The following is a 13,399-nucleotide window of genomic DNA, read 5'->3' on the forward strand; positions in this document are numbered from 1 at the left end:
GCCTGGCCAAACTATGAAAGAAACTGCGATTTATAGTCCAAAAATACGGTATTTAATAACAACCAAAACAGACAGTTCTTTGGCACATTAGCATCTCTTATAATATTAAATGCAATTATAAATAGATATCACCTTAAAGTTTTGAATCTCTGAGATCATTTGTATCCCTGCACACAGGCTTAAATAATTTGTGTCCCTTCAATAATATCAACTGTGATTGATGATATAATTCCAAATTCACAAGTTTTGGTATCGTCAAACCATTAGCGTGCTGATCACCAAGCAATATTAAACTTTTTTCCAAAATATAAAATATTTTTAAGACATTGTCATTCTACGACATAGTGTACAAAACTCGAGATGTCCGATAATATCAGACTGCCGATAAATGCTTTAAAATCGGAAATTATCAGTATCGGTTTCAAAAAGTAAAATTTATGACTTTTTAAAACGCCGCTGTACGGAGTGGTACATGGATGTAGGGAGAAGTACAGAGCGCCAATAAACCTTAAAGGTACTGCCTTTGCGTGCCGGCCCAATCACACAATATTTACGGCTTTTCACACACACAAGTGAATCCAACGCATACTTGATCAACAGCCGTGCAGATCACACTGAGGGTGGCCGTAGAAACAACTTTAACACTGTTACAAATATACGCCACACTGTGAACCCACACCAAACAAGAATGACAAACACATTTCGGAAGAACATCCGCGCCGTAACACAACAGAACAAACACCCAGAACCCCTTGCAGCACTAACTCTTCCGGGACGCTACAATATACACCCCCCAGTCCCCACCTCAACCCTGCCCATCTCAACCTTCTAATGCTCTCTCAGGGAGTGCATGTCCCAAATTCCAAGCTGCTGTTTTGAAGCATGTTAAAAAACATAATGCACTTTGTGACGTAAATAATAAATATGGCAGGGCCATGTTGGCATTTTCCATAACTTGAGTTGATTTAATTTGGAAAACCTTGTTACATTGTTTAATGCTGGGGTCACCCACCTTTTTGAAACCAAGAGCTACTTCTTTGGTACTGATCAATGCGAAGGGCTACCAGTTTGATACACACTTTTATAAATTGCCAGAAATAGCCAATTTGCTCAATTTACCTTTAACTCTGTTATTATTAATAATTAATGATATTTATCTTTGTGGAAACACTGATCATCTTAATGATTTCTCACAACAAATATATATTTTTGATGACATGTTTTAAATAGGTTAAAATCCAATCTGCACTTTGTTAGAATATATAACAAATTGGACCAAGCTATATTTCTAACAAAGACAAATCATTATTTCTTCTAGATTTTCCAGTACAATTTTTTTTAAAGAAATTGAAAAGAGTTTGAAATAAGATTTAAATTTGATTCTGCAGATTTTCTACATTTGCCAGAATATTTTTTTTGAATTTTAATCATAATAAGTTTGAAGAAATATTTCACAAATATTCTTCGTCGAAAAAACGAATGAAGAATTAAAATGAAGAATTAAATTAAAATGTATTTATTGTTCTTTACCGAAAGGCAAAGCTCTCAAGTTACCGGTCGATCTACGTTCCCATCCTAACCTATGGTCATGAGCTTTGGGTTATGACCGAAAGGGACAAGATCACGGGTACAAGTGGCCGAAATGAGTTTCCTCCACCAGGTGGTGGGGCTCTCCCTTAGAGATAGGGTGAGAAGCTTTGCCATCCGGGAGGAGCTCAAAGTAAAGCCGCTGCTCCTTCACATCAAGAGGAGCCAGATGAGGTGGCTCGGGCATCTGGTCAGGATGCCACCCGAACGCCTCCCTAGGGAGATGTTTAGGGCATGTCCAACCGGTAGGAGGCCATGGGGAAGACCCAGCACACGTTGGGAAGACTATGTCTCCCGGCTAGCCTGGGAACGCCTCGGGCTCTGCTCCCCCAGGAAGAGCTAGACGAAGTGGCTGGGGAGAGGGAAGTCTGGGCTTCCCTGCTTAGGCTGCTGCCCCCGCGACCCAACCTCGGATAAGTGGAAGAAGATGGATGGATATTATTCTTTACAATAAAAAAAATAAATTCACTTGAACATTGATTAAAATTGTCAGGAAAGAAGAGGAAGGAATTTAATCCAACATTTTTTATTGACTTTTTCACGTATACAGAAAAAAGGTGCAAGTCGAAACAGTACAATCAGAAGAGGAAGGAATTTAAAAGGTCAAAAGTTATACCGTATTTTTCGGAGTATAAGTCGCACCTGCCGAAAATGCATAATAAAGAAGGGAAAAAAAAAACATAAGTCGCACTGGAGTATAAGTCGCATTTTTGGGGGAAATTTATTTGATAAAACCCAACACCAAGAACAGACATTTGAACGGTAATTTAAAATAAATAAAGACTAGTGAACAACACGGCCCTGCGATGAGGTGGCGACTTGTCCAGGGTGTACCCTGCCTTCCGCCCGATTGTAGGTGAGATAGGCGCCAGCGACCCCGAAAGGGAATAAGCGGTAGAAAATAGATGGATGGATAGTGAACAACACGCTGAATAAGTGTACGTTATATGACGGCTAAATAACCAACTGAGAAGGTGCCTGGTATGTTGATGTAACATATTATGGTAAGAGTCATTCAAATAACTATAACAGGGTTTCCCACACATTCATTTATTTGTGGCGGCCCGCCACGAAAGAATTACTCGCTCGATCGCCCATAAAAGCAATGTGACTCTGTCTGTGAATGGAGCTTGTAGTTACATATTATATAAATATGTATATAATATGTACATAAAGTGTTGTAATTATATTCCAACTCCGCGTTCTTCTTGGTCATCGCCACCGCCGCCCGACCACACCACCACAAATAGATGCCTGACCTGTGGGAAACATTGCTATAACATATAGAACATGCTTTATGTTTACCAAACAATCTGTCACTCCTAATTGCTTAATCCCGTAAAATCTTATATGTCTAGTCTCTTACCTGAATGAGCTAAATAATATTATCTGCTATTTTACGGTAATGTGTTAATAATTTCACACATAAGTCGCTCCTGAGTATAAGTCACACCCCCGGCCAAGCTATGAAAAAAAACTGCGACTTATAGTCCGAAAGATACGGTATGTGTCTAAAAATCCTAAAATCATTTTTAAGGTTGTATTTTTTCTCTAAAATTGTCTTTCTGAAAGTTATATATAAGCAAAGTAAAAAAAATAAATGAATTTATTCAAACAAGTGAAGACCAAGTCTTTAAAATATTTTCTTGGATTTTCAATTTCTATTTGACTTTTGTCTCTCTTAGAATAAAAAATGTTGAGCAAAGCGAGACCGGCTTGCTAGTAAATAAATACAATTTTAAAAACAGAGGCACCCCACTGGTTAGTGCTGCTATTTGAGCTATTTTTAGAACAGGCCAGCGGGTGACTCATCTGGTCCTTACGGGCGACCTGGTGCCCGCGGGCACCGCGTTGGTGACCCCTGGTTTAATGCCCAATGTGTTAATTCCACAACTGTATATAGCGGTATCGGTTGATATCGGAATCGGTAATTAAGAGTTGGACAATATCAGATATCGGCCAAAAAGCCATTATCGGACATCTTTATACAAAGCATATTATACTCATCATCAAAACCATTTTTTAAGTAGAAATATCATAGGTTACATTACTAACATATTTTATCAGGGCATGATTGTAGTAATCCACAGTTTGTATTATTATGCATTATCAGGCAGCCTACACACACACACACACACACAAACACACACATACAGGCACACACACGCACACACACGTGTACATATAGCAGCATACACAAAATATTTCAGGGATACGAATCTGGCATGACAACTGCGCTTTGCAGTTCTGCAGCTTTTCGTGTTGTAGAAACTATTACCTATTCTTTTTGTGTGTCCCTGCAGTAAAACCAGATTGAGTTCAGTTTTACTTTTTTAACCTTTCTCTCAATCACACAAACATGCTTCTACTCTAACGGGCTGTTTCTATATCGATATTTTCATTCACAGACACGTCAGGGTACAAGCTAGGAAAGCCGGCGCTTATCTTCATGAAGTTTTTAACGTTATTCTGCTCATAGTGACGTTACTACCGTATTTTTCCGAGTATACGTCGCTCCGGCCGAAAATGCATGATAAAGAAGGAAAAAACAACATATACACGTCGCACTGGAGTATAAGTCGCGTTTTTGGGGGAAATTTATTTGATAAAATCCAACACCAAGAATAGACATTTGAAAGGCAATTTAAAAAAGATAAAGAATAGTGAACAACAGGCTGAATAAGTGTACGTTATATGACGCATAAATAACCAACTGAGAACGTGCCTGGTATGTTAACGTAACATATTATGGTAAGAGTCATTCAAATAACTATAACATATAGAACATGCTACACGTTTACCAAAAAATCTGTCACTCCTCATCGCTAAATCCGATAACCCTATACCAGTTATTCTCAAAACTGTGATTCAAGTACCCCTAACGGTACGCTAAAGATTCACTTAATAAAAATACAGTTTTTTATTTCCTATATTCAAACAGTTTTACTGTTTAAACCGTGTGTAAAGTTACCATGGCCAAAAATATTAAATATATTCATTAAATTAAACTTCTACCTTTTTTTTTAATAAATACTTTGGCCTACTACAATACTGTATTTTAATGTTGGTCATTGTGGTAGTACTTGGAGAGTCAAGTTTTTTTCTGAGGTGGTACTTGCTCAAAAATGTTTGAGAACCACTACCCTATACCGTATATCTTCATACTTTGGGAAAAAGAAATCATTAATCGCATGCTGATTTTGTAAGTTTACCGCTTTTCAATGATATAGACTTAACAAAACTTTTACAATAGGTTTATTGTATCAAAGAGAGACAGACTGTTGAAAATAAAGGTTATACTGTACAATAACAGTTTTACAAGGGAGAAGCTGTTTCATGAACCCAAAGGAGCGCTTTGGCATCATCTTGACTCAAAAGTGTTCAAAGGTAGAGAAATGCTGAATATAAGCCCAAAAACACAATCCCAGCTGTCAAAGATTGAGGTGGAAACCATCTGCTTCGGGGCTTTTTATCTGCTTGAGGTAAAAGAAGACGTCCCACACTGTGGGGTTGATGAACAGGTCGTACAATTTTGGATTTTGAGACGCTATGGGCTTCAGCCCCTCAGCTAAAGCATGGAAGATGGGCCGTGGTTAAGTTAAAACCTTATGCAAGAACAACCAAGGGAAAAATTCAATCAATCAATCAATCAATGTTTATTTATATAGCCCCAAATCACAAATGTCTCAAAGGACTGCACAAATCATTACGACTACAACATCCTCGGAAGAACCCACAAAAGGGCAAGGAAAACTCACACCCAGTGGGCAGGGAGAATTCACATTCAGTGGGACGCCAGTGACAATGCTGACTATGAGAAACCTTGGAGAGGACCTCAGATGTGGGCAACCCCCCCCTCTAGGGGAGACCGGATGCAATGGACGTCGAGTTGGTCTGACATAATATTGTGAAGGTCCAGTCCATAGTGGATCTAACAATAGTGTGAAAGTCCAGTCCATAGTAGATCTAACATAATGATCTCGGCGTCTTTAGTGGACAAAATGGAGCGAATTTTAGCGATATTACGGAGATGAAAGAAGGCCGTTTTAGTAACGCTTTTAATGTGTGACTCAAAGGAGAGAGTTGGGTCGAAGATAATACCCAGATTTTTTACAGAGTCACCTTGTTTTATTATTTGGTTGTCAAATGTTAAAGTTGTATTATTAAATAGAGGTCGGTGTCTAGCAGGACCGATAATCAGCATTTCTGTTTTTTTGGCATTAAGTTGCAAAAAGTTAGCGGACATCCATTGTTTAATTTCATTAAGACACGCTTCCAACTGACTACAGTCCGGCGTGTTGGTCAGCTTTAGGGGCATGTAAAGTTGGGTGTCATCAGCATAACAGTGAAAGCTAATACCGTATTTGCGTATGACGTCACCTAGCGGCAGCATATAGATGCTGAAGAGTACAGGGCCAAGGACCGAACCCTGGGGAACTCCACACGTTACCTTAACATAAATTACCTTAAGATCCTGGAAGTGGCCTTTAGGGAACTGCACTTTTCGGGGGGAATATTGCCTATCATTTACAATCCTTACAAGAGGTCAAAAGGTTTTTTTTTTTTTTTTTTCATTCTAACTTGTAATAATCGGCTCTTTCTATGTGGCTAGCAATGCAGCTACTTATAGCACATTCTGCCTCTAAATCACTTTGAAAATGCATGTAAAACCACCAACGATACTTCATTTACGTTCCGTAACCTGTATAATAACCAAGCTGTAGCAACATTATTGTAAGAGCCAACACTAAGGATCTAGCCGTGCGCCAGCTACGGCAAGTGCTAAGCTGGAAACTGAATCAACAGCTGAATAACTTTTGAGTTTGTAATGAACACAATGTGATTGGTCATCAATCTGTACTAACTGAAAAACATGAACAATCACATTACAGTGTCTGTAAAGAATCAGCAGGCCACATTCCATGTTTTAATTTGTACACAGCTAGCTTGGCACAATGATATGCTTCTTGTATCATGATCACAATTATAGTGACTTATTCAAAGGACAGTTGTTCGTTTGCTCAATGGGGGTGTTTGCAGTTGCACAACTTCCACATTTGCAGCGTCGAGTCACGCCCATCTCACTCCAATCCAACAATTGATATGCAGCTCCATATTATCAATGACTGTGGACATTTGCATGTTTTCTTCAGGCAGCCGTCTTCATAAATTAAATATGAACAGCACCAAACAAAAGTCGCAGCATCATCACCTTGCCCAATTCACATTCATGATTCATTATTGAATATGTTTTTCATCCAGTCATTCATAGGCCACAATTGCTTTTCCTTAGCCCACTGCAACCTTGTTTTTTTTCTGTTTAGCTGTTGATGACAGCTTTTGTTTAGCTTTTCTGTATTTAAATTAAAATTTTTGTTAAGCGGTTTGGGGCTTCACTGTGGCAGAGGGGTTAGTGTGTCTGCCTCACAATACGAAGGTCCTGCAGTCATTGGTTCAATCCCAGGCTCGGGATCTTTTTGTGTGGAGTTTGCATGTTCTCTTTGTGAATGCGCGTGGGTTCCCTCCGGGTACTCCGGCTTCCTCCCACTTCCAAAGACATGCACCTGGGGATAGGTTGTTTGGCAATGCTAAAATTGGCCCTAGTGTGTGAATGTGAGTGTGAATGTTGTCTGTCTGTGTTGGCCCTGCGATGAGGGGGCGACTTGTCCAGGGTGTACCCCGCCTTCCGCCCGATTGTAGCTGAGATAGGCGCCAGCGCCCCCCGCGACCCCAAAAAGGGAATAAGCGGTAGAAAATGGATGGATGTTAAGCGGTTTCCTACTGTTGGGTCACAGACTAACTCAATTGTTTTGCCCATTTGTTCTACTTTTTCTTTTTGCTGTGCATTTTCTGTTTTCAAGACATTGAGTTTTCGTTCTTGAAGTTTTGATGTTTTACTTGGTCCACTGGGATATTTTGCTTTTACAAGCTTTCCATAGTGATTGTACTTTGTCTAGATTTTAGACGTACTTGACTATGGACAATCAACATCTTTTGCTACATTATGAGATGATTGACTTTTATTTGAAGAAGTTTGACAAGACTATCCTGTGTTTCAATTATATCTCTTGTGTTGGAACCATTATTCATTTCAATCCACCTGTGGCCACAGCTCTCTAAGGTGTGAACACTCATTTTGATCTGCAGACTAATGAACAGATAGAAAATTAGAGTAGTTCCTTTTTTTTTCTCAAATTGATTGTTTTTCTGCTTGATCTACATATTAAACAGTTACTACCACAATTTATTTTCTTGTTTTTTTATAGTTGGTCTTCAAGCTAGAAAGTTGCCTTTTTAAAATTAATATAGTTGTCATGTCTTCGATTGTAGGATTTTTTTTGATGGTTAAAAAACAAAAAAAATTAAATAGATAAGATTAAATTAGAGTACATTACATTCTTTATAGCCTTTGTTCAAGGTGTGGACGACACACCTGTGAATACCTGGAGCACAGTGCATATTTGAGCAAGGCCGCATACATTTCAGCAAGTGTGGCATAATTGAACCTTGTCTTACGGTCTGCAAACACCCTCTCGCTGTCTACGCAGAGTGGACGGCGTCATGAGGACCATGAATACAGAGAAGCTTCTCAAGACCATCCCTATTATTCAGAATCAGATGGACGCCCTCCTCGATTTCAATGTGAGTCTGAGTGCCTTTTAAAGCAGCAGCTTTATACAAATTTGACAAAAAATGTTATCCTTGTATGAAGCTGCAGTGTCGAAGCATTTTCTTTGCTGCCACTTTTTGTATCCCAACCAAAAAATGTCAGGAATATATACAAATCAGGGCTGATTGCTTTCCTGTAGGTCAATGCCAACGAGCTGACTAATGGAGTCATCAACGCTGCCTTCATGCTCCTCTTCAAAGACTCCATCAGGCTCTTTGCCGCGTATAACGAAGGTATCATCAACTTGCTCGGTAAGACGCCTCCCCTCACATTCCAGCCTCTGTGGACAATTGTTGCGGTTCAAAAAGTGTAACCAGCACCCTCTGTCGCCAAACAGAGAAATATTTTGACATGAAGAAGACCCAGTGCAAAGAAGGTCTGGATATTTACAAGAAATTCCTAACCCGAATGACCCGAATATCAGAGTTTCTCAAAGTGGCTGAGGTATATTAGCACCGTTTGTTTACTGCTTGGCTTTGGTGCAGAAAACAGTAATTTGTCTCTGTCTATGCTTCTGCAGCAAGTGGGCATCGACAGAGGAGACATTCCAGACCTTTCCCAGGTAAGCTTCATATTAGGGCTGGGCGGTATTGCCTTTTTTAAATATCCAATATTTTTAGGCCATATCGCGATAAACGATATATATTATGTTATTTTGCCTTGGCCTTGAATGAACACTTGATGCATATAATCACAGCCGTATGATGGTTATATGTGTATACATTAAAACATTCTTCTTCATACTGCATTCATATATGCTACTTTTAAACTTTCATGCAGAGAGGGAAATCATTACTGTCAATTGACCAAAAGTGTATTTATTAAAGTTATTAAGCAATGGCACAAACATTCAAGTCCTTTCCAAAACATAAAGTGCAAGATTGTCAGAGACATTTTAAGTGTCAAATAAAAATGAGCTACATAATGGGAAATCAAATAGTATTTGTCCTTCACTATGTGGTAGGTTACTAAGGTAATGAAATTCTCTTCATTCTCTAGCGAGTGACTTTTCAAATGATACGACATATTAGCAGTAATGCTACTTTTTATAGCAACACTTTTTCCCCACACTTGACAAATTACGGTTGTTTGTTTGACCTATTCCCACTTGAAGCCGAACCACCGCCAGACGATGGACGCCCTTGCTGTTTTTATTGGGAATTAAGTCTTCCTTCATTTGTTAACAGAGCCACACTTTCTTTCTCTTGTACGGTTACGTTAGCAGCTAACATAGCCCAGTATGCTACCTCTCTGCTCTGCGAGGGCGGACACGTATGTGACGTATGACGTGACAGTGTGTGACGTATGTAAGAATGTGCGCCTGCGAGAAGAGACAGGAAAGAGTGAGAAGATTCTGAATGCCCGCAGCTAAAAGCAACTGCGTGAGAACATATACTTGAATATTCCAATATAGTAATTTTCTATATCGCACAGAGACAAACCCACGATGTATCGTATATATCGATATATCGCCCAGCCCTACTTCATGTTCTTATGAACTGATATCCTTTCTCTCTTTTCATCTGCTCTTGATCTCAACACAAACCACCAACATGAGATACCATTGTATAATCGCCAATGCAGTTCTATACGACCGCATGCAACAACCACGATATTAAACAGATTTTGGGGTTAATATCTCTGAATGAGAAAAATACTAAGTATTGACATTGTTGTTAGGGTTAACATCTTAAACAACCTTACCGGATTGTGCAGTTGTACTTAATAAAGTTTCTAGTTGGATTTGAGGTCTGGCCTGCAAATTTTCCAACTATTGTCAATCTGTAAGCAACGAGAGGCCATTTGCTCATTCTGGCTCAAACCCATTTTAATTTTTTAACACCGGCCCACGTTGGCCTTGCTCTTTTGGTTGTCTCCTTGCACTCTGCATGCTTTCCATCTTTAAGTGCATGTTTCCAAAGAAGGTACACTTCTTTCTGTCCTTTCTTCTCCCTTCTTCTCAATATCTTCTTCCTTGGCTTTACCTTCTTCTTTTCCGCCTCCTTCTACAGTACATAAAGGTGTCTGGTATTCACAAAGTTGTTGCTCACTGCGATTGCCGTCTACTCACAGTTGCACAGTGACAGTTGAGGTTACACGCGTTTAGGGAGCTGTGCTGTTGGCAGTTTATTTGCTGTGCAGCTCAAATGGATTCCCCTCTTGACTGTCACCACCTTTATATTCTGTATTCTCCCCCTTATCTTTCCACTTTAGTTCACAGTATGTGTAAGTACTATCATTTCACTCTTCTTCTGTGTCTGTGACTTGCTTCGCTGTTTGTATTTTTGCATGCCTCTGCGCTGTCTCGCACAAGTCAAACAACTTGAGCGAGATTTAAAAACTACCAGTGTGGTGACTCTGCGTCATTGTACAGTAATGTGTAAAAGCAGAGTAGCTCATTTGCTGCAGTATGGCTGCCCTGTTGTGATTAGTAGTGGCCAATTTCAACAACGCGCCGGTTGTTGAACATGCCTCAATACAGCCATGCCATACACATGTTGCTCTCATCCAGAGTAAATGTGTGACTGGAATGCAGTCTTTGGTGCATCAGTGGTGGGTAGCTCCAAGTCTGGTAAACCATCTCACACACAATGGAAATGTAGAAAATGTGGCTTGTATTCAGCTCTAGCTTGGTTGCCCACCACTTTCCTTTATGGTGTCAATGTCCACACACACATAGTCCTCCATGTGACTGAGTGTGTTTTGTCACCACAACAGGCTCCCAGCAGCCTTCTTGAGGCTCTGGAGCAGCATTTGGCCTCCTTAGAGGGCAAGAAGGTGAAAGACTCTACTGCAGCCAGCAGGTATGTTAATCTACCTGTCACCATTTTTGTTCCTTGTGGGATCCCTTTGTTGTCTCTTCTCATCTTTGAGTTTTTGTCCCACAGGGCCAGCACTCTGTCGAATGCTGTGTCGTCGCTTGCAAGCACGGGAATGTCTTTCACTAAAGTGGATGAACGGGAGAAGCAAGCAGCCCTCGAAGAGGAGCAGGCCCGACTTAAAGCGCTTAAGGTGCTTACATATTTTTTATTTATATATATATATATATATATATATATACATACATACATACATGTGTATATTTTAGGGGTGTAAAGGTACACAAAAAGTTCGGTACGTACCTCGGTTTAGAGGTCACGGTTCGGTTCATTTTCGGTACAGTAAGGAAAAAAAGAAATATACATTTTTTAGTTTATTTATTTACCAAATTTGCAAAATCTTTCACCCAGATTTTTTTTCTTAGTGGAATACTTGATGTGAAGTAACGGGAACATTGGATAGGTCAATAATTCATAATAACATTGATTTTGATTCAATACTATGTTTTGAGCAATGACAGTTTGAAAGAAAAAAAACAGCTTTGTTTTATTAGTCAACATTGCAACTTTTTCTAAATTATATTTAACTTTCAAGCTTTTTTATTTCACTTTTGTTTCATTTTTGTTTATTTTAATAGTATTTTTAAAATGTGCCGTCGACCTTTAAAACATTAGCTGTGGGCCGCAAATGGCTTCCGGGCACTTTTGACACCCCTGCTATAAATAATAAAAAATAAAATCTGATAAATCTATGGGTAAAAAGCAGAGCCTGGCGACACATGCACGTTTATCATAACTCTCTCGCTCTCTCTGTCTCTGCCCCTCCCTTAAAAATGTTGCTGCGTGCACAATTTGTTTTGTTTTTAACACCTTCTTAACCCCAAACGTACATTGAAAATACACACAACCCTAACTTAAAATCCCAGACATTTGAGGCATTTAAGAAACTCCACCCAGACAGCCCCACAAAAGGAGACATATCCGATGAAAAGAGGAGGTATGGTCAGTAGGGCTGCAACTAACGATTAATTTGATAATCGATTAATCAGTCAATTATTACTTCGATTAATCAATTAATAATCGGATAAAAGAGACAAACTACATTTCTATCCTTTCCAATACTTTATTCAAAAAACAGCATACTGGCACCATGTCCTTTCGACTTGCCAAATAAAACAAGGCAAGTGTTACAAAAATGTTTTTTTATAAAGTGCACCATTTTCCTGCACAATAGCAATAGTTTTGCTTAGGGGAATTTCAAACCTGGCTATTACCTATTCCAACCATTCTGCAATGTTGGTTGCTGAATGTGTTTCTTCTAGTGGCGTGGTCGTAAGGCAGATTGACTTTGTTCCATTCGTCTCCAATGTAATGGCATGTATTGCCAAGGTAGGCTTCCGTGGCTACACTTGTCCTGAGAACAATTTTGCTCTGGGTGACTTTTATGTCAGTCTGCACTGCTTGGAAGGTCTGCTCGTACCATCAGTTTGGTAAAATGGGTCCTCGAGGGGAAGAGTGTAACCAGGGTTGAGGACGTGAATCATTTGTCTAAAACCTTCATCCTCCACCATTGATAGTGGCTTCATGTCAGTTAGCAACATATTCAGGTAGCATCAGTCAATGCAGCCGCTTGCTTTGGTGTGCACACCTTCCTTTGTACCAAGTCTCTAATGCTGGCTTGTTTCTTTCTGAAATGAGAGAAACCATATTATGAACATACATAGTAGCATCATTTACAATTAACTCAATGCATAACCAGTTGTTTTTATTAATAATTTGACGTAAAAGACAAATACGCCGCCACATTAAAAAAACAGCTAAATTAAATAAATGGACGTTTGAGTTCAAGAGTACACCAATAATAACACAGACTTGTAAATCATCAGATCAGAACTGAATCAGATAATGTACACGTTTCTGTTGTGAATAATAAAGGATTCATTTAAGGATGCCTGTGAATAATAATAGCATGACATATTCCAGCACTTTCATAACGTTTAGTTATACTAAAGTGTCATTCAAGTCTAAATAGATTTATATAGCTTTATTGGGCCCAGCTACATTGATCCATTATGAAACCAACCTGAGATATTTCTGTCCGTTACGTTTATTTCGAAATTGGTAAACGGGTATTTTCTCTCTCAAAACGGAGTCAAATATGCCAGAGACACGTTATCAGTCCCACGTTGCTACAAAGACATAACGTTAACGTTACTCACAAAAAAGCTGAACTTATGAATGCCTGTTGCGACCCAAAACAACACAGAAAATTAAGACGTCGCACTATCCAAAACGTTCCTAACACTCTGAAAGTTAATACACA

The 13,399-nt window shown here is 39.2% G+C and overlaps 1 protein-coding gene across 5 annotated transcripts in view; it reads left to right on the plus strand.

Annotated features, from left to right (window-relative positions):
* Positions 1 to 13,399, plus strand: part of picalmb (phosphatidylinositol binding clathrin assembly protein b) — a 64,147-nt gene that overhangs the window by 25,743 nt on the left and 25,005 nt on the right. For all 5 annotated transcript variants that reach the window (XM_061878047.1, XM_061878051.1, XM_061878049.1 and 2 more), the window contains exons 5-10: positions 8,136 to 8,229; positions 8,397 to 8,508; positions 8,595 to 8,701; positions 8,778 to 8,819; positions 10,976 to 11,061; positions 11,146 to 11,269. In XM_061878047.1, coding sequence (XP_061734031.1) covers positions 8,136 to 8,229; positions 8,397 to 8,508; positions 8,595 to 8,701; positions 8,778 to 8,819; positions 10,976 to 11,061; positions 11,146 to 11,269 — 565 coding nt within the window. The remainder of the gene's footprint in view (positions 1 to 8,135; positions 8,230 to 8,396; positions 8,509 to 8,594; positions 8,702 to 8,777; positions 8,820 to 10,975; positions 11,062 to 11,145; positions 11,270 to 13,399) is intronic.

This window comes from Nerophis ophidion, linkage group LG18 (genome assembly GCF_033978795.1).
Source record: "Nerophis ophidion isolate RoL-2023_Sa linkage group LG18, RoL_Noph_v1.0, whole genome shotgun sequence".
In the NCBI taxonomy this organism is placed as follows: Eukaryota; Metazoa; Chordata; class Actinopteri; order Syngnathiformes; family Syngnathidae; genus Nerophis; species Nerophis ophidion.